Raw genomic sequence first — 21,378 nt, forward strand, 5'->3', positions numbered from 1 at the left:
ACACTTTCTCAAATGCAAGGAGGGAAAGAGAAAATTATAGCTTTTGCCTCTAGGACACTCAAAGGTGCAGAAGTTAGCTACTCCATAATAGAAAAAGAGGCATTATCATGTTTTTGGGCCACAAATCATTTCAAGTACTTTCTATGGGGTATACCGTTTGTGCTCAGGACGTATCACAAACCTCTGGTGTCAATATTTTCTTCTAAAGACATTAAAAAAGCCACACCCCGTATTGGCAAATGGCTGGTGTCTTTACAAAATGTCATCTTCAAAGTTGAGTACGTTCCAGGCAACACAAATCAGGTAGCTGATTGTCTTTCGCGGTTACCTCTCGACAAACATATTGAAGAAAGTACAGAAGAGTTCTAGATCCTGCAAGTAAACATTTCTGCCATTTTAGAAGAAGAATGGAACATGCTCATGTCTAAGGACGTCACCCTAAAAATGGTTAAAGAAAACATCATTAAGGATTGGCCTACGAAATGTAGTGACCACCCTGTGGAGTTACAACCATTCTGGAACGTCAGAGATTAACTATCACTTGCAGGAATCAATGTGTTCACAGCTGACAAGGTAATTCCCCTGGGAGGACTCAGAGAGCGCATCTGTGAAATAGCTCATGAGGGCCACCTGGGTAGAAGCCTTACTAAAAGCAAACTTCGATCAGGATATTGGTTTCCTGGCATGGACACTTGCATAGAGGAATTGGTCAAAGGGTGCCCTGCTTGTGGTCTCAGCGATAAAACCAAAAGCACACGGAAAACACCTCTGTAACCGGTTCATGTGCCTATTAAGGCATGGGAGAAATTAGGCATGGACATTATTGGCCCCTTTCAAATTCAAGGTATACAAGAGAGATTCATTATAGAGTTAGTAGACTACTATTCAAAATGGATCAGTCTTAAATTCGTCAATAGAGTAGACACCAAAACTATTATACTTTTTATGTCGGACGTTTTTGCGAATGAAGGCATTCCTCATACTCTCATCACGGACAATGGGGTACAGTTAGATTCTGAGGAAATGAAAGAATTTCTTACCAGTTTAGCAATAAAACACATTTGTACCCTATTATACTGTTCTCGTACGAATGGGTTGGTGGAATGCTGCAACAGAATGATCAAAGAGTCTCTACAATTGGCGATGGTTGCATGCAAACCCATTGTTCAGTCCATTAAAGACACGATCTCGTCATACCACATCACTCCCAACAGTGTTACTGGTTACTCACCTTTTTGTCTTTTAAGGGGACGCAAACCAGGATCCAAACTTACACCCAACTGGTTATTTGAAGACAGCTCAATTGTAAGGGATGACATGTTAACCAGGGAAAGAATTGAGTGCCACCAGAATAAGTACAAACAAGCATATGATCGTAGATGGGGAGCCAAGCCACGTGAATGGGAAGCAGGTCAACTAGTCCTAGTCAAAAGACCTCATGAGGGTGCTAACAGGTACAATAGATATTATGGTCCTGCTAGAATAAAGGATGTCAAGAAACATGTAGTTACCATGTCTGACTGTAGAATGTGGAGCAAGGACAGATTAGCTCCATATTCAGAGCAGAGTAAGGGCAACAATTCGGATGAGAAGTCCAGGGTGAGAAACAGCAATCCTGAAGTCAAGGGCAGTGACAGAAATGTGAGATCACCCAAGTGGCATGGAGACTATGTCATGAAATAAAATGTCATGGGGACATTCAGCTTTTCTGGTACATAGTCACGACATATTATGGTTATGGTAAACAGAACTGTGATTTTCTTGTGGCACCCTGCCTATGCAAGTAACCCAGCATGGGTCCACATTGTGTTCTACTGTTATCTTCGACCTTTTGGTTTCGGTCAAGTTAGTTTTCAATTGTCTTTTGGAGTCCCTTCTCTCCTCTCCTCCTCCTTTATCCCTATCCATGCCTTACCGTTTTTTAGATACCTTTTCCTTGCTTCTCTTTTTGCGCTCTTTCCTTTTTCTTTCTCTCTCTCTCTTCTCCCTCTGCTTTTATTTCACCTTCGGAAAAAAAGTGTGTTATAATCTCCTTTCCTTTGTCATCGTTCCTCACGGTTGGTACGTTCCAACCCCCCCCCCCTTCTTGGTACAGCCTAAGAAGGTCAAAATTTATCAAGTATTTCGACTTGCCCTCTGCGCACTTTTGCCAGCTTGCTGTTGCTATGAAACACCAAATCTAAATATATTGTATAATAAACAATTTTAAAAGCCAAGGCTTTCAAAACATATGACTTCGTACACAAAGTTTGTTGATCATTCTTTTCTTGCGAATTTTATTTGATTGAATTCAAGAGTGCTTATCTTGAGGCATAATTTCTTTACATATACACTTTAATGTCCATGAAATCAAATTTCAAAACATGCCCAATGCATTTCGGGCCACATTGGCCCTTCCTCAGGGGATATAATCTGTAAATGATGTAAACAAAGTAACAATTTAATATACTGCTCTGCATGTGCAGGGGAACAATAAAGATTCTAATTCAATTCTTAGTTGGTGATTGAAGTAAAACATTGTAACTTGATTCAACAGTTCATAGTTCATACAAACAAAATATCGTCTTTTCATGATTGAACAGTTTGATTGTTCGCGATTGTGAATAAACAACTCTGCACCTTTATTTCACGAACACCTCGTGAGTATAATTACAATAATAACGGCGCTCTCACTAATAATCTCAATGTTACGCACAGGTTGCAGTGCACATAGGCTAAGAAAAGAGAAAAATCTCACCAGAATGTTTGTCTGTAAACCAATAAATTCAATGAACGTGACTGATGCCTCTGATAAACGCCTAAAATAAACAAACAAACACCATGAGTCTCCTCACCTCAAAGCTAAATACAAAAATACACATCCGAACAACAGACTTTTAATTAACTTAAGTTTCTGCCGAGAATGTTCTCGCTGATATACTTCATCAACCAGACCCAGTGGAGTTAAATCCTGGTTCTGTTTCTCAAAGTTTTCGACCGACATACGCCAAACCTACCAACTTAAACTCATGCGTGAGACTAGAAAACAAAAAAGGACTATTCTTTATTTTTTCAGCCGCCATGTTTGAATGGTGTAGGATACTTCAATAAAGTAGCAATATTGATGATTTACTTTTAAACCTGTAATGATTCAGTAAACTAAAACGAATTATAGCCGAATGTCTTAAACACGGGAGCCTCAAACTACCCAACATGAAACTCACAATAGTTTTAGAAGCAGGCCCATGAAACCTCGATCTTGAAGATAAACAGAGAACCAATGAAAACCTACGTATAGTCGGTTGTTGCAAATGACTCACCAGTTCCTATGGGCAGAAACTCCCCCGATGCTGGAAAACAGTGTTATAAAAAAACGGTGTGGAAATAAAGATTACAAAAAGTGAAATAAAATACTGTGACTAAACACTGACAGTAAAACACATGAAAAACCAATTATTTAGTTACAATGTTTCATCTTATATATAAACCTAATACAGGTCATTGAAATCTATGAATCTTAAATTATTTATGATAAATTCTCATCTTTAAAGTAGTAAGACGCCTAGGTACTTTCACATATAGTACAGTTACAAAAAGCAGCCTAAGTCAACTTTATCATTGATCCCTTTGGGATCCTGGGTTTCTAGTCTTCTGATCCAGAATATTTCTCTCTGAAGTAGAATTTTAGTAAGATCTCTACCTGGTGTGGGGTCGATCATTTCAATCACTTGAAATTTTAATTGAGCAATTGTATGGCGATGTTGAATCCAATGTACGGATAAACTGCTTTTGGTATTTTTATTACGAATAGTACTCTTGTGTTCTGAAATGCGGGTTTTAATTTTTTGTTCCGTTTTTCCTATGTATAATGATCCACATGGGCATTTAATGCTGTAAATAAGATTCTTTGAATTGCAGTCTGCATTGATTTTGACTTTGATGGTTTCTCCAATGTTGTATTGTGTTTCTGCATAAAACATTGTTACAATGTACACAGTTCTGACATCGTCTCATTCCTTTGTATTCTTGAGTATGTGCTATGGGTTGATATTTTAACATTTCTTTCAAATTTCTGGATCTTTTATATGCAAAGATAGGTTTATTGCCAAATAAATCTTTAAAATCACTTTCATGTTCTATAATCTCCCATCGTTTGTTTATTATCTTTTTTAATTGGCTTGAACAGGTAGAAAATGTTGACACAAAGACTTGTCTGTTTGTAGTTTTCTTTGGTTGAACTTCCAAAAGCGAATCACGTGATTTAGTTGACATTTTAGAAATTGCTTCATTTAAAATGTCTTCAGAATAACCTTTAGTCAAATATCTTTCTTTGAGGATGTTAACATTTTTTTGAAGTGACATTTCTTCTGAGCAAATTCTCTTAGCTCTAAGCATCTGGGAATATGGAAGATTGTATATCAAATTCTGCGAATGGAAACTGTTAAATGATAATGCATTATTTTTGTTCGTGGACTTATGATAAACTTCGGAACGTATATTATTTTCATCAGCTGTTACCAAAACATCCAAATATGATAGTGATCTTTTATCAATCGTACTTGTGAGTTGTATATGTTCATCATACTGATTCAATTGTGCGATTTTCATTTCTAGAAATTGCCTGTCGTTCTCCCAGATAAGGAAAATGTCATTGATATATCTACAATATAAAAGCAGATTATCTGTCCATTCTTTATCAGTGCTAATGAGCTTGTCCTCAAACATAGCCATATAGGTATTTGCATATGCTGGGGCCCCAGCAAAACCCATTGAAGTACCTTTTAGCTGTAAGTAAAAGTTGTTTTCCCATTCAAAATAACTAAGATGAAGACAGAAGTGTAACATTTCAAGAACAAATACCTTATCTGCTCCTATTGTGGATTGTTTTAATAATGCCCATTCAACTGCTTCCATCCCACCCCCGTGGGGGATGGATGTGTACAATGTTTTCACATCCATTGTGCATAGTAAAATCTCTTTGTCAATGATAACCATCCAAAGTTTCTGTAGGAAATGTGTAGTGTCTTTTACATAGGATGACCAGTTTTGAACAAAAGGTTGTAAAAAATAATCGATGTATTGTCCAATGGTTTCAAAAATCGTCCCACACCCTGTAACGATCGGTCTTAGAGGTGGATTGTATAGATTTTTATGAATTTTGGGTAGCATATATAACCCTGGTCTCTTGGGGTTAGTGACTGTCAAGAAATTTTTGGTTGTCTGGGTTATCCAACCCATTTCAGTAGCTTTCTCTAAAATGTTATTTAGAGTGACTGTTATTAGTTGAATGGGATCTTGATCCAACGGTAAATAAGTTTCAGAATCCGAAACATGTTCGTTCACTCTAGACATATAGAATGTCCTGTCCATAATAACTGTAGCGCCTCCTTTATCCGCATTCTGGATCACTATTCTGGAGTCGAATTTTAAAGAGTTCAAAATGTTTTTATCATGTCGAGTGAAATTGGTTCTCTTTGATGCTTTAACATTGATTTTAGTAAAATCATTTTTAACTAGGTTTTCAAAGGCATCCAATATTTTATGGGATGTAGGTGCTTGAAATGTAGATTTCTTTTTAAATTCTATAAATTCCAATTCTTTCCTTTCTGCTTCATTATCAGGTAGCGTGGCAAAAAAATGTCGTAGTCGTAGAATTCTCATGAATTTAAATAAAGCTATTTCGTTCTCTAACAACGCTGTAGTGTGGTAAGTTGGTACATAACCTAATCCTTTATTTAAAAGTTGAATTTGCTTTGAGTTGAGTTGAACAGTCGAAATGTTAACCACTAAGTTATTTTCTGGCTTCTTAAATTCAATCTTGCTTTTTCTTTGACTTCTCCTAGTTTTCCTCCTTGTTTTCCTGGGGGTTGGCTGGAATCTATTTCTTGAAATAAAAAAGATTTTGAAGTTGAGGCTTCAGTAGATGTAGTTGTTTCTTCCAGTCTTGTCTTGTCTTTGGTTTTGTCAATCCTGGGTGGAGATCTATTTAGTTGCGTATCCCCCTCGGTTGCCACACTTTCCTCTGAAGAGGTATTTACATTCTTTCTGAAATAAGCTCTCCTTTGAGCATACACCTTCGCCCATGTATACACCTCATTGAGTTTGTAGTCTAGAGTGTCTCTTTTATATTTCCTGAGCTTCCCTTCTTGTATTTCCTTTGAATATATTTCCAATTTAACATCTATATCTTCAAGAACTTTATTCCAGTCTTCTGTATCCATCCTGGTTTCAAGATCCGTTTTAATTACTGAAATCTCCTCGGTGGTATTTTTAATCACTACAGCTAATTCCTCTATTAATAATAAAATTAAGTCGAGGGAACATTTGTTGAGAACTGCGTACCAGCGATCCATGAAATCCTTTTTAAGGTGAAATCTGAACAACATTGGTTTTATTGACAGTCTTAAACCCCTCGGGATCCTCTTAGCTCGGTGATATTGTACCAATGTGGAGGCATGTAGGCGTTGATTTAATTGTCTCCTTGTTAAGAATTCCAGTTGTTTTAGCTGTTGCTGTAGAGTGCTTCCCTGCACATTAAAAGATTTTACTTCATGTATTAGAGAACAAATCTCCGAAGCTTGCTCATTTGTGTATGCCAAAGTGGTCGCTCTGTTTTCCGTTAAGTTTGTTATGGCGTCAAATGACATGGTTGGGTGCTTCCTCTATGGCGGGCAGTTGAGTAGAAAAATTGTTTTACTTTGTTTACATCATTTACAGATTATAGCCCCTGAGGAAGGGCCGATGTGGCCCGAAATGCATTGGGCATGTTTGGAAATCTGATTTCATGGACATTAAAGTGTATATGTAAAGAAATGATGCCTCAAGATAAGCACTCTTGAATTCAATCGAATAAAATTCGCAAGAAAAGAATGATCAACAAACTTTGTGTACGAAGTCATATGTTTTGAAAGCCTTGGTTCTTAAAATTGTTTATTATACAATATATTTAGATTTGGTGTTTCATAGCAACAGCAAGCTGGCAAAAGTGCGCAGAGGCCAAGTCAAAATACTTGATAAATTTTGAGTTTTGAAAAAGGCGTGTTCAGGCAGCACGTCAGCCTCCGCAGCACGCCCACAAGGATAAAAGCAACAGTATTAAAAAATATAAGAGTGTATTAAGGAGTGCTCCTCTCCTCACCAATTTTTCTACTCAACAGCCTAAGAAGGTGACAGGAGTGCACCTTAGAATGTTGGGACTGTGGGGCTGAGGAGCGCCTGGCTAGGCAGCTTGAGATTTTGTCTTAATAAACTACGTTTCGTTTATCTGCTTTTGTGAATCTTTTACAACAATCGGCTTCTGGAATGGGCTGATACAATGCAGAGTTCTGCCCACTGGAACATTTGCATGTTTAGATTGCTCTCTACCATGCGTAGGATTGATGTTTCATTGAGTAAATGTTATATTCACTTACCTGCAAACTTCATCAGGACAAACAACTGAGCAGTAAATCAGTGCAAATGTGCAATTAATACATGAGTTGTGGAAAAGGCTTTGTTATCAGCAGAAATCTTACACCTTATCACATCAAACCTCTTAGCTGACCACAGTAACACAACAGATGGTGCTAGAGTTTGCATCACCTTCCAGCATTGAGAGTAGTCTCTGGCCATTGGGTTTTCAGCTGCTGTTCTGAGCCCCCACTACACTCATTAACAAAAAAGTATCCTATAACTTCAGGGTACACAGATGGCCGCCTTCAGTCACAAGTCCTAAATGCAGTCAGATGTACTCAGATGGCAACGGGGTCATTTAAATGTCTTTATAAGCAAGTCATGGCAATCAGACAAAAGTGCTTTTCAAGAAGAAGCCCCAAGGAATAGTCAGGAAATGTACACTATTCGACAAAAATAGTTTTAATGATGAAAATCAGCACAATAAAGTAAGAGTGTAAAAAGTTGATTTTTTTTCTCTGTCTATCGCAGCACATGTAAGAACCGGATGTGGTCCTGCACCAATGAAGTCTGCATGGGAAGCTGTGGTGTTTATGGAGATGGACACTATGTCACCTTTGACAGCAGGCATTATACCTTCAACGGGGACTGCGAGTACACACTTGCTCAGGTAAGCTTCATGTCATTGGAGGCTATGCTCATTTGAAGTATCTGAACACCAGGGTCAACATTTGCTAATGTGTCTCCTCATTATTCTATCTCAGGACTTCTGTGGGAGTGACAGCAGCAATGGTACTTTTCGAATCATCACTGAGAACATCCCCTGTGGGACCACTGGGACCACTTGCTCCAAAGCTCTGAAAGTCTTTCTCGAAGTAAGTGTTTCAGGCTTATTACATTACAAATAATGTGTTCCCTGGACTAATATGATTGTTTTAGTCAAATGTAGTGCTTTGTAGAGAGCAGATTATAGGAAATCTGACTTTTCTGGATGAACATCTTATATTTTTTTGTCCTTTTCTTGATCCTATGTTTGTTGTTTTTATATCTCTGTTCACTATACACCAGCTAAACAGGAGGAAAGCGTCTGTTCTCCCCATTTAAGCATGGTTAAATTTGCTTGCTCCCGATTTACATATTTCACTTGCTTATAAGTCTCTTGTATATGCTGTAGGAAAAATCGGGAAATTAAATGCCACCTGCTGACTGCAGCATAAACTGTGCCATGCACAGAGTGGGCAGGGAAAACATGACTTCAGGCCTAACGTATAGCCTGACTGCAGCAGCCTAAAAACTTGCTGCCACTCCTGCCAAAATAACCATGTTTGATAGGCGGGAAATCCTGTATTTAAATATTAATAAGTCCTCCCTAAGTACAGCTTGTAGCCCACAGGGTAGGGTGTCCGATATTTAAAAATGGGACATGTATGACATTAAAATTTGGCATGTTTCTATAGTGACTAGGCCCAAAAGCTATTTAATTATTACAAAAGTAATTCAAATACCATTATGAATATTTATTAAATTTCCAATTTAGTTGGAAAGTCAGATTTTTTATAAATATTTATGAAAGTTACGTTTTACCTGCCTGAACTTTCAGTATGTTAATTAGCAGTAACCTGTTGACAGCTGTTCTGCCAGTGCTTGACCTTAATGATGTGTGAAAACTGCTCCCAGAGCAGGAACAATGAATTGGGTATGGGTTGGCGGTTTTCTTCCCCTTGCAAAAAGTCCAGTTAGAATGTGTTGGAAACAGCCCACTCCCACTCCGCAGGGTGGTGGTGGACCTTCCCGACACAATGGGGTAGCTTGGCTCGAGTGGTCAGGAAACAGGCGCAGTGCTAAGCATACAATATACCCATACAATAACCATGCGTGCATCCGTTCCAAAAACGACTCTACACCGTAAAAATTATGAAAATATGCTTCTTTATCTTTCTTCTCTTAGTTGCTGATTGGGAAAATAAAGAACAATCACAGTATATACATTTTAAATAGAGCAGGTCAAATAAATATTTGCTGTTTGCTGAAATAAATAGGGGTGATTATACATAACAGGGCATAAATACAAGTGCAATATATACAGACAATTAAATACTTTGAGGTAATAAATACTGTACCAATAAATACTGTCCCAATAAATACTGTACACCAACAAGTCCTGTGGACCTATAAATACAGTGCAGCATTAAATAGATAAGAACTCAATAAATACAGTATCCCCAATAAATAATTAGAAGTATACAGTACACTTTGTGAATCAGATGGCACTTCAATTCTTAAGGGCTGATGTGGCCCAGGTACAGCTTGTAGGGTGTGGAAGGCTTGAGGGGGGCTACTCCCTGGCTGAGGCAAAGGCTGAGGCCTAAACTGAGGTAGATCAAAAGGGGGGGGAAATTCCAATGCCCTGGCTTCCCTCTCCACACAACCTCTCTAGGTTAGTCCCAGTTCACCCCAGGCACAGTCAGGTGGGTTTCAGCACCTCCCTAGCCCCTTAGAGTAGTCTCTCAGGTCTCCACAGGGCCTTAGGCGCCCTCTACTCCACTTACTGCCCTTTTCTGATGTTCCGACGCCGCTGGAGTCGTGTCGACGCCGTGAGGCGGTTCCGGTTCGGTCTCGGCGGCCTCGGCACAGTGTCAGTTCTTTGACGACGCCGGTAGGCGGTTCCGGTCCGATGTCGGTGGCCTCGGTTCGATCTCGACCTCCGATTCGACGGCGTCGGGCAGTCTCTTCACGATGTCGACTTCGGGCGGCTCCGGTCCGATGGCGCTCTCGGCTCCGATGACGTCAGCCGGCCTGGCCTCGATGTCGACTTCCGGCGACTCCGGGGTGCGATCCTCACCCCCGACCTCCGGTGCTCCTCCTCTCAGGTTCCGGGCGACTCCGGAGTGCGATCCTCACTCCCGACCTCCGGTGCTCCTCGACCTCGGTCTCCGACGACTCCGGAGGGCGGACTTCACCCTTCCGATGACGCCGCTCACTCGACCTCGGTTCACTTCCTCCTCGACCTCTGGTATTCCTCTCGACCTCCGCCGGCGCCCTCTTACGACCTCAGGCGGCTCCGGGTACGACGTCTGCTACCTCAGTCAGCGCCGCTTCTCCACCTCGGGCTCCAGGTCTTCGGCTACTCGACGCCAGGCTCCAGGGAAACCAGTTCTCAGGTCAGAATCTTGCTGCTTTCTTGGTTCTAAGGCCTGTTCCTGCTGTCCAGGTCCTTAGGATGGTGTTCTCCTGTCTTCTTCCCACACAGGGCTATAGGCTGGGATCCATCAGTAGGGACAAGTATCAAGGGTGGGTTTATGGACCCCACTCCAGGCACAAGTTTCCACCCCTGCTGCTTCACTCCTTCCTCCTTCACTGTTGTGCTCCTCTCTCTTCACCAGTCAGGTGCCAACTGCCAGCTCCAACTGCCAACTGCCTCTCTTATCCTCCCAACATTCTAAACGGTTTCCAACTGTCACACAGTTCTGGAATCTCCTGGAAGGTTCTGGAAGGTGCTGGTAGGTTCCAGTGGATGCTGGTGATGTCATGGGAGGCCACCATTTTGTGCTTCAGGCCCTCAGACAGAAGTTTCAGGGGTAGCCAAAATGGCTCCCTGAATCTGTAGCAACACGAAAAAGTCTGGTGGTTCCCAATAAAAAGGAAAAAGTCAAACAGGGATTGAGGCAAAAGTGGGACAAAATAAATAATGATGAGGAGGGACCACCCAAGGGGCTGACAGGTCTAACACGCGTCCCCCCCAGCTGAAAGTGGGGAGAGCTACCCAACCCCTTGGGAGTTCTCATCACTAAGGCGGAAATACCTTGAGAGACCGTCTGCATTGGCGTGGTCCACTCCAGGCCGATGTTCCACCTGAAAGTCCATCCCCTGTAGGGAAATAGACCACCTCAACAACTTGGGATTCTCCCCCTTCATTTGCATCAGCCAACGAAGGGGTCTGTGGTCGGTCTGAACCAGGAAGTGCGAGCCAAACAGGTATGGCCGCAACTTCTTCAGAGCCCATACCACTGCAAAGGCTTCACGCTCTATTGCACTCCACTTCTGTTCCCTGGGAAGTAGTCTCCTGGATAGGAAGACCACGGGTTGATCCAGACCCTCTTCGTTGAGTTGCGATAACACTGCCCCAATGCCATGTTCTGATGCATCTGTCTGGACAATGAACTTCTTGGAAAAGTCTGGGGCCCTTAAGACCGGGGCCTCGCACATGGCTTTCTTCAATCTCACAAAGGCCTGCTGACAGGCCTCCGTCCAGACTACCCGTCGAGGTTGTTTCTTGGACGTGAGCTCCGTGAGAGGGGCTACGATGGTACCGTACCCCTTCACGAAGCGGCGATAATATCCCGTGAGGCCCAAAAATGCTCGGACCTCAGTCTGTGTCTTGGGGGGTTCCCAGGCCATGATGGCCTCGATCTTCGCCTGGAGGGGTTGCACCGTCCCCCTACCCACCAAGTGTCCAAGGTACACTACCGACCCCTGCCCGATCTGGCACTTGCTGGCCTTGATCGTCAATCCAGCTTGTCTCAGGGCCTGGAGAACAGCTTGCAGGTGACGCAAGTGATCCTCCCAGCTGTTACTGAAGACGGCTATGTCATCCAGATAAGCAGCAGAGAAACTCTCCATTCCGGTGAGGATCTGGTTTACCAGGCGCTGAAACGTGGCAGGTGCGTTCTTGAGCCCAAAGGGCATCACACAGAACTGGTAGTGGCCATTGGGCGTGGAGAAGGCTGACCTTTCCCTTGCTCCATCAGTCAAAGAGATCTGCCAGTACCCCGAAGTAAGGTCAAAGGTACTTAGATATTGGGCAGCTCCCAGCCGGTCAATCAATTCATCCGCCCTAGGGATCGGATGAGCATCAGTTTTTGTCACTGAATTCAGTCCCCGGTAGTCCACACAGAACCTCAGTTCTGGTTGGGCACCCGGTGGTGCAGCTTTCGGTACTAACACCACCGGACTGGACCAGGGGCTGCTAGAAGGTTCAATCACTCCTAGCTCCAGCATCTTAGTGACTTCACTATGAATGCTGGCCTTCACCTTGTCTGACATCCGGTAGATCTTGGACTTCACAGGTGGGCTGTCTCCTGTGTCCACGTCATGGACGCACAGGTGAGTCCTACCCGGGACAAGGGAGAACAACGCAGAGTACTGCCCCAGGGCCTGGCGACAGTCCTCCTGCTGTTCAGGAGTTAGAGATGGGGAGAGAATCACTCCCTCCACCGACCCATCCTTTTCCTGAGACGCAAACAGATCAGGGAGAGGCTCGCTTTCCACGTCCTCTCCTCCGTCAGTCACCATCATCAAGATGACTTCGGGCCTCTCGTGGTGGGGTTTGAGGCGGTTGGCATGCAGCACCCGCAGGGGCTGACGAGGGGTCTTCAGGTCCACCAAGTAGGTAGCCTTACCCTTCTTCTCCAACACCTCAAAGGGTCCTGACCAGCGATCCTGGAGGGCACTAAGCTCTCCTGGTTCGATCACCCACACCTTCTGGCCAGGCTCCAACTCCACCGGGTGAGCGTTGTGGTCATACCACGCCTTCATTACTGCTTGGCTGGCTTCCAAGTTGTCAGAAGCTTGCTTCCACAACTTAGCCATTTGGCTCCGGAAGGCCAGCATGTAGCTCACCACATCCTGGGGGAGCTTTCTGGGAGTTCTTTCCCATCCATCTCTCACCAGGTTAAGAGGTCCACGTACAGGGTGCCCATACAGAAGCTCGAAGGGGCTGAAGCCCACTCCCTTCTGTGGCACTTCCCTGTAAGAAAAAAGTAAACAGGGTAGGAGGACGTCCCATTTCCTCCGCAGGCTTTCAGGCAGACTTCTGATCATGCCCTTCATGGTTTTATTAAACCTCTCCACCAGACCATTGGTCTGGGGGTGGTAAGGAGTGGTGAACCGGTATGTCACTCCACACTCCTTCCACATTGCCCGCATATATGCTGACATGAAGTTGGTCCCCCTGTCGGACACAACTTCCTTGGGAAAACCCACTCGGGTAAAGATTCCCATCAGGGCCCTAGCCACAACAGGTGCTGTTATGGTCCTCAGAGGTATCGCCTCTGGGTACCGTGTGGCATGATCCACCAGAACCAGGATAAACCTGTGACCAGCTGTAGTTGGTGGATCTAATGGACCCACAATGTCGATGCCCACCCTTTCAAAGGGGGTGCTAACGACAGGAAGTGGTTCCAGGGGAGCTTTCAGCTTCACCCCTGTTTTCCCACTGGCTTGGCAAGACACACATGTCCGGCAGTAGGTATCGGACGACACTTTCATCTGAGGCCAATAAAAGTGTGGGACAAGACGGGCGAAGGTCTTGTCTTGCCCCAGGTGTCCTGCCAATGGTATCTCGTGAGCCAACTCTAAAAGGAAGGCTCGATAACGTTGAGGTACTACCAAGGCTCGTGACGATCCATGTAGGGGTGCCTTGGGTTCACTGTAGAGGAGGCCATCCTCCCAGTAAACACTGTAGTTCCCTTCAACGTTCCCTGCTGCCTGGGCTTCGGCCTGTCGCCTCAGCCCCTCAAGGGTAGGGCACTCCCTCTGGCCCTGGCAGAATTCCTCCCTAGACGGGCCTCCCTCCACGTGCCACTCGGCCGGGATGGGTAGGTCCTCCAGGTTGGTAACGTCCCCCTCCGCAGACTCCTGGTCCACCACCTCCGGTGGCCTATCCGTCCTACGGGGTGGAGACGCCGAGGCAGGCTCCTCCTGTCCTCGGTTCTTCCCTTGACTGGCAGCTGGCTGGGCCTTTGTTCCAGGCTCCAGCCGGAATGAACTCCCTCTTCGGGTAGTCTCGGACCTTGTGCTAACACAGGCCCAGTCAGGTGTACCCAGCATCTCGGTATGAGTCCGGTATTCCACCTCCTTCCAAGCGTTGTGCTCCATGTCATTGCCCAGCAGACAATCGACTGGCACGGCAGGGCTTACGGCAACTCGAAGTGAACCTGCAACCCCCCCCCATTCAAAGGGAACCTCGGCCACGGGATAGTGGCCGGTTCTGCCGTCAGCCATCGCGGCTGGGTGGAGTACATCGGGAATGACTTGCTCTGGAGACACCAGTTGGCTACGTACCATAGTCATACTGGCTCCTGTGTCTCTCAGAGCCTCCCCTCTTTGGCCATTGATGGTGATCCACTGCCCATACTTTGCAGTATTTGCGGGCACCTGGATCTTAGGAACCATCTCCCGTTCTCCCAGGGACACTAAAGTGACACCCGCCCACTCCCTTCCCTTAGTTAAGGGCATCTCCTCCCCGAGCACTACACTAGCTACTCCGGGGGGCTTTCCTCCAGTGGGAGGGGGTGAGCGTTTCTGACACTTCGGATCTCCTTTATAGTGTCCAACGCCACCGCACTCGTAGCAATGGACAACCCTTGGCTGCTGACTCTGGCCAGGATTAGGGTTTCTGGGTGGGTTAGCCTTAGAGGTGAATCCTGTTCCCTTCCCTTGGAAGTTATTTTGGGGGCCTTTGGAGAACTCCTTTTTCTTTTCCCCTCCCTCTTTCTTCTGGGGGGCGCCCTGTCCGGCCTTTTGAGTATCCCCTCCAGTCCCCCTTGTGGACACCCGGGTACTAGCCCAAATGTCCGCCTCCTCAGCAAGCTTCCGGGGGCTGGTCAGCTTGCTATCCACCAGGTGTTGCCGCAGTTCAGGGAAACATTTCTCGAGTAGGTGTTCCTTCAATACTAGGTCAAACAGCTCCTCGTAGTTCCTTACTTCACTGCCCTGAATCCAACCTTCCAGTGCCTTCTTTGCATAGTCCAGGAAGTCCACCCAATTCTGTGTGCCCAGCTTGTGACTACCCCTGAACTTCTGTCTGTACTTTTCAGGTGTTAGTCCAAACTTTCTGATGAGCGCCAGTTTCATGGTGGGGTAGTGGGTCTGCTCATCCTCTTCGAGGGCCAATAAAGCATCCCTACCAGCTGGAGGCATGTACCTATACAATCCTCCTCCCCAATACTTCACTGGAACCCCATGGGCCCTCAACGAGACCTCATAGGCTGCTAGCCACTTAGCGATGTCGTCACCCGCCCCATAGCTAGCTACTATGTCCTTTGGCAGGTAAGGTTTGGATTCCCTGGTGATTTCTTGGTCTTTGCTGCCACCATTAGGAACAGTTGGTGCCCCAATTCTTAGGATCTGAAGCTCTATCTCTTTCAGTCTTATCTCATGAGCCATCCTCTCTTTCTCCGTCTCATGAGCCAACCTCTGTTCCTCCTTCTCCTTCTCCAGCTTTGCTAAATCCCATGTGAGCTGTCTTTTCTCTCTCCGATCTGCTAACTCCACGCTGGATAAGCCCCCACTAGAGACAGTGCTGCCCTTCCTAGAAAGTGTCCTGGGCCCTGCTGACAGGTTCCCCACCTCAGGTTGGTACATCTCAGCCCCCTCGGGGTTAGGCTCTCCATCCCTGTCTTCCTCCTCAGCCTTGCTTTCTCGGCGTGCCTCCCCCCAAGCCCTTAAGCTGGTTTGGAGTGCACCCTTCTTTGCTCCTGGGGGACAGTACACCCCCTCCCGCTGGCAAAACTCCCTGAGTTGGGCCACAGTGTACGTTTCTAAATCTTCTAGTACAAACTCCATCTTGCCCACTCAGGTTAGAGGACAGGTTTTGTGCAGTAACAATGCAGGGGGGTACCTTTAGTAATACCTCCTCCCACCACCAGAGTAAATTTGGAAAAAACAAAAACCCACAATTAGGAAGGCCGCTGTGAGAAAACTCCCGGTGTAGGCCTATGGACTACCCACAGTTATTGTTGAGTATATGTAGGCACAGCTCTATCCCACCGCTGAACACCAATTTATGTTGGAAACAGCCCACTCCCACTCCGCAGGGTGGTGGTGGACCTTCCCGACACAATGGGGTAGCTTGGCTCGAGTGGTCAGGAAACAGGCGCAGTGCTAAGCATACAATATACCCATACAATAACCATGCGTGCATCCGTTCCAAAAACGACTCTACACCGTAAAAATTATGAAAATATGCTTCTTTATCTTTCTTCTCTTAGTTGCTGATTGGGAAAATAAAGAACAATCACAGTATATACATTTTAAATAGAGCAGGTCAAATAAATATTTGCTGTTTGCTGAAATAAATAGGGGTGATTATACATAACAGGGCATAAATACAAGTGCAATATATACAGACAATTAAATACTTTGAGGTAATAAATACTGTACCAATAAATACTGTCCCAATAAATACTGTACACCAACAAGTCCTGTGGACCTATAAATACAGTGCAGCATTAAATAGATAAGAACTCAATAAATACAGTATCCCCAATAAATAATTAGAAGTATACAGTACACTTTGTGAATCAGATGGCACTTCAATTCTTAAGGGCTGATGTGGCCCAGGTACAGCTTGTAGGGTGTGGAAGGCTTGAGGGGGGCTACTCCCTGGCTGAGGCAAAGGCTGAGGCCTAAACTGAGGTAGATCAAAAGGGGGGGGAAATTCCAATGCCCTGGCTTCCCTCTCCACACAACCTCTCTAGGTTAGTCCCAGTTCACCCCAGGCACAGTCAGGTGGGTTTCAGCACCTCCCTAGCCCCTTAGAGTAGTCTCTCAGGTCTCCACAGGGCCTTAGGCGCCCTCTACTCCACTTACTGCCCTTTTCTGATGTTCCGACGCCGCTGGAGTCGTGTCGACGCCGTGAGGCGGTTCCGGTTCGGTCTCGGCGGCCTCGGCACAGTGTCAGTTCTTTGACGACGCCGGTAGGCGGTTCCGGTCCGATGTCGGTGGCCTCGGTTCGATCTCGACCTCCGATTCGACGGCGTCGGGCAGTCTCTTCACGATGTCGACTTCGGGCGGCTCCGGTCCGATGGCGCTCTCGGCTCCGATGACGTCAGCCGGCCTGGCCTCGATGTCGACTTCCGGCGACTCCGGGGTGCGATCCTCACCCCCGACCTCCGGTGCTCCTCCTCTCAGGTTCCGGGCGACTCCGGAGTGCGATCCTCACTCCCGACCTCCGGTGCTCCTCGACCTCGGTCTCCGACGACTCCGGAGGGCGGACTTCACCCTTCTGATGACGCCGCTCACTCGACCTCGGTTCACTTCCTCCTCGACCTCTGGTATTCCTCTCGACCTCCGCCGGCGCCCTCTTACGACCTCAGGCGGCTCCGGGTACGACGTCTGCTACCTCAGTCAGCGCCGCTTCTCCACCTCGGGCTCCAGGTCTTCGGCTACTCGACGCCAGGCTCCAGGGAAACCAGTTCTCAGGTCAGAATCTTGCTGCTTTCTTGGTTCTAAGGCCTGTTCCTGCTGTCCAGGTCCTTAGGATGGTGTTCTCCTGTCTTCTTCCCACACAGGGCTATAGGCTGGGATCCATCAGTAGGGACAAGTATCAAGGGTGGGTTTATGGACCCCACTCCAGGCACAAGTTTCCACCCCTGCTGCTTCACTCCTTCCTCCTTCACTGTTGTGCTCCTCTCTCTTCACCAGTCAGGTGCCAACTGCCAGCTCCAACTGCCAACTGCCTCTCTTATCCTCCCAACATTCTAAACGGTTTCCAACTGTCACACAGTTCTGGAATCTCCTGGAAGGTTCTGGAAGGTGCTGGTAGGTTCCAGTGGATGCTGGTGATGTCATGGGAGGCCACCATTTTGTGCTTCAGGCCCTCAGACAGAAGTTTCAGGGGTAGCCAAAATGGCTCCCTGAATCTGTAGCAACACGAAAAAGTCTGGTGGTTCCCAATAAAAAGGAAAAAGTCAAACAGGGATTGAGGCAAAAGTGGGACAAAATAAATAATGATGAGGAGGGACCACCCAAGGGGCTGACAGGTCTAACAGAATGTATCCAGAAACTCCGTTAACTTGTGAACGGGTCTACCCTTTCACTAACAGAAGCGGTCCATGCAGGTAAGAGTGGTGGGGTGGTGGGGTGGGGGACGAGGGGGAGTTGGCAGATGGCATTGGGAAAAAGGAAAAGAAAATGACAGAAAACCAAGTCAGCGATGGGGTGAGCCCAAGGAAAGTGTTTTTTTTCCCCTCCACGTTATTTGTCGACTTCCCTATACCCCACCCCACTGCTCTTACCTGCACAGGCCACTCTTGTTCACTAGTAAATGCAAGGTGAGACCTGGAGAAGGCAACCCTCTGTACCCTCAGCCAGTCTGGCACCAAACCCAGTGGGAAGGGAGCTACCCCCAGACCAATTTTGAGTGACCACAGAGGAGGGGACGGCTCATTTCCCTGGCCACACCTCTGGGGTGGCACACAGGGTCTGCACAGGGGAGAAAGTGTTTCTCCATCTTGGAATTAAGAATCAAGGTGTTCAGTAGGAAAAAAGGAACTGATTAAAAAGTGGTTAGTGTTGCCCATGGAATATTCACACCATTGGTTAGGGAGGAGCCAGGAGCCCCCCACCCAATATCTTGTGCCAACCATAAATGTCGCATTATGAGAACACTTTTGTGACTTGCAGAAGATAAGAAGAGGATTGGGTCGGGTGTCTGTGACCTGAGAGGAACCCTGATGGACTGGACCTGCTCCCTCTTGTACCCAGGACAAAGAAATGGGCTGCTAGAGCTAGTGGGCTGACCTCTTCTGTGGCTACAGGGAAACAACAAGTTGCGAGAGGGCTTTTTCCTGAAGTAACTAGTTGACCAGTTGCAAATAGACATGGACCACTCTGACGGCCTCTGCTGGAGTTAGTCCGGTCCCTTACGCACTACTCCTGAACTCCTAGGATTCTTAGAAATGATCCAAATAAGCTGTTCCGCAAAACCTGAAAAGTCTGAAAAATATTTGAACTTCCATGACCTTCGGAGTGGTCAGGGGACCTTGCGGAAAAGATGTCTAATTCTGATACACCTTCCTAGGATACTTCATCAGGCTTACTCCACTTGAGGACTCGAAGCTCCATAAAAAAGACTAAATCCAATGGTAAAATCTTTGGCCCAGATGGACTCGCTTGGTGTTTCTGACCCGAGCTCCATCGTGGTTGGCCTGAAATTATGCCTAAGTCCCCGTCTCACGCTACCCTAGACTATAATTGGAGCTTAGTGCCTTTTGGCTCTATTTTAACTTAACACTTAAAAAAATCACATTTCCAGTTTACCTCATTGGATATTTTTCTTCTTGGTGTCATTTTATTTACTAAATTTTACTCTATTTTTCGAATTCAGTTCATAGTTTGGGTTTAATTACTGTTTTGGTACTGCATAAATACTTTACACATTCTCCTAATTCAAGCCTGTCTACTCTGTGTCAAAAGTGGCATCTGTCTCGTAGTGGCTACAATCTAAATGGCAGAAAGCAGCTGCAGTTGCATCATATTAGAAAGTGCAGATTGCTTCAAATATTTACCCCATTGTATTACTTTATGACACAAGTCTTCATGAATCCCATAAAAGCATACGTGCACCATCAAAAACGAAGCAATTAAATAATATGCATATTAAGGTAAAAAAAGACGGTTGCACATGCTCCACTAATCCAAATACCTAATTGACTTAGTTGCTCCGACCACAATGTTTCACCTCTCAAAATCAAAAGGAATGTTGCTAAATGTTTCCTCAGTTAAACATCCTTATTTCATGAAAATCTAATGCCAGTGACCAAAAGTTGTCAAAAATAATGAGGGCCCAAAGGTAAATATACATGCATATATTGACTTGTGTATATTTACTCTTACACCTAGGTGTAACTCACCACTCTTTTCCTAATTCACGATATCCAAGTAGAGAACTACACCTAATTGTAGGCTTACATGTCTTCACCATCTTGAATGCTCGAATGGGGGGAGTGGCGCCTCCTACGTCTGAAGTGTAAAGTTTCAACCAGTAACTTTTCACCTGTTTGTGGAGCTCTCCCTAAGGGAAAGTATTTGGAAATTTAATAAAGTTAATATTTGCAAAAACCGTTAAAAATGTTTAATGTATAATATAAATATGAATTATTATTAAAAAAATAATATTGACATGGAAACAATGAGAAACAATTTTACAGCCCATTAACTCATTAAATTAAATATGCATTAAGTAATGAAATATTTAAATACAGTAATTGAATGTATAAATTTACATTTTAAAATATTAATAATAGTAAAACTCACCTTTAGTAAAATCTTTTTGTATTATTTGTTACTGTTCAATAAGGTTGGTTAAAGTCACCGTGTTCTGAATCTAAATGAAAAATAGCATGCTAGAGGGCAGGGTAGGGGGTATAAAAAACAACTAACGCATACTGAGATGGGCAAGTGCCTACTACGACTACCCTACATCATGTACAAAACACCTCACGGAGAGCCCACTCCCTTCAGATACCCATGCCCCATTAGATGTGCAAGCCCCTACTACTCACACCCTTCGCCCTGCACCAGACCCTTTAACCCCTTTGCTGCGGCGCGAATTCTGCCGCAGCGCTGGGGGGGGTGAGGGGTGAGCGCGGCGCCGCCATGCTCATGACGGAACCATGCCATCATGAGTCACGGGCGAGCTGTGCTCATGACGGCGTGGTTCCGTCACGACTCCCCCCACTCTCTATTTCGCCCGCACAGGCGGGGAATTAGTGCCGCGTGGGAGGAGCGGCCACCAAAGGCCGCAGCATGACGGAACCACGCCGTCATGAGCACACGCCGCCCGTGGCTCATGACGGCGTGGTTCCGTCATGAGCACACAAGGGGTTAAAGGTAAGCACAATCAGTGAAATGTGAGTGGCCAAGTCCCTACAAACCACAGCTTATGCCTTGTACAGATGTCCTCAACCATGACCCACTCCTTTCGGACACCCACGCCGCCTCAGTGGATAACACCCCTTCAACACACACCCTAATCTTTGTACACATGAACTCATGGAGAGCCTACTCCCTTCTGACACCAACACCCCATGAGGTGTGCAAGCCTCTACTATGCACATCCTTTGCCCTGTAACAGACTCTTTGTGGTATGTGAGCTCTCAGGTGCAAACAACGAGATGTGAGTGGTTAGGCGGCTATTATGCACAGCCTGTGCCTTGTACAGATGTGTTCAAGTAGAGTCAACTCCCTTTAAATACCCTGGCCACCTTTGGTGCCAAACCCTAT

The 21,378-nt window shown here is 45.6% G+C and overlaps 1 protein-coding gene across 2 annotated transcripts in view; it reads left to right on the top strand.

Annotated features, from left to right (window-relative positions):
- Window positions 1–21,378, top strand: part of LOC146860908 (uncharacterized) — an 850,962-nt gene that overhangs the window by 383,164 nt on the left and 446,420 nt on the right. For both annotated transcript variants that reach the window (XM_085644903.1, XM_085644904.1), the window contains 2 exons: window positions 7,903–8,041; window positions 8,136–8,246. In XM_085644903.1, the coding sequence (XP_085501029.1) occupies window positions 7,903–8,041; window positions 8,136–8,246 (250 nt within the window). The remainder of the gene's footprint in view (window positions 1–7,902; window positions 8,042–8,135; window positions 8,247–21,378) is intronic.

This window comes from Triturus cristatus, chromosome 3_1 (assembly GCF_964204655.1).
Source record: "Triturus cristatus chromosome 3_1, aTriCri1.1, whole genome shotgun sequence".
Lineage (NCBI taxonomy): Eukaryota > Metazoa > Chordata > Amphibia > Caudata > Salamandridae > Triturus > Triturus cristatus.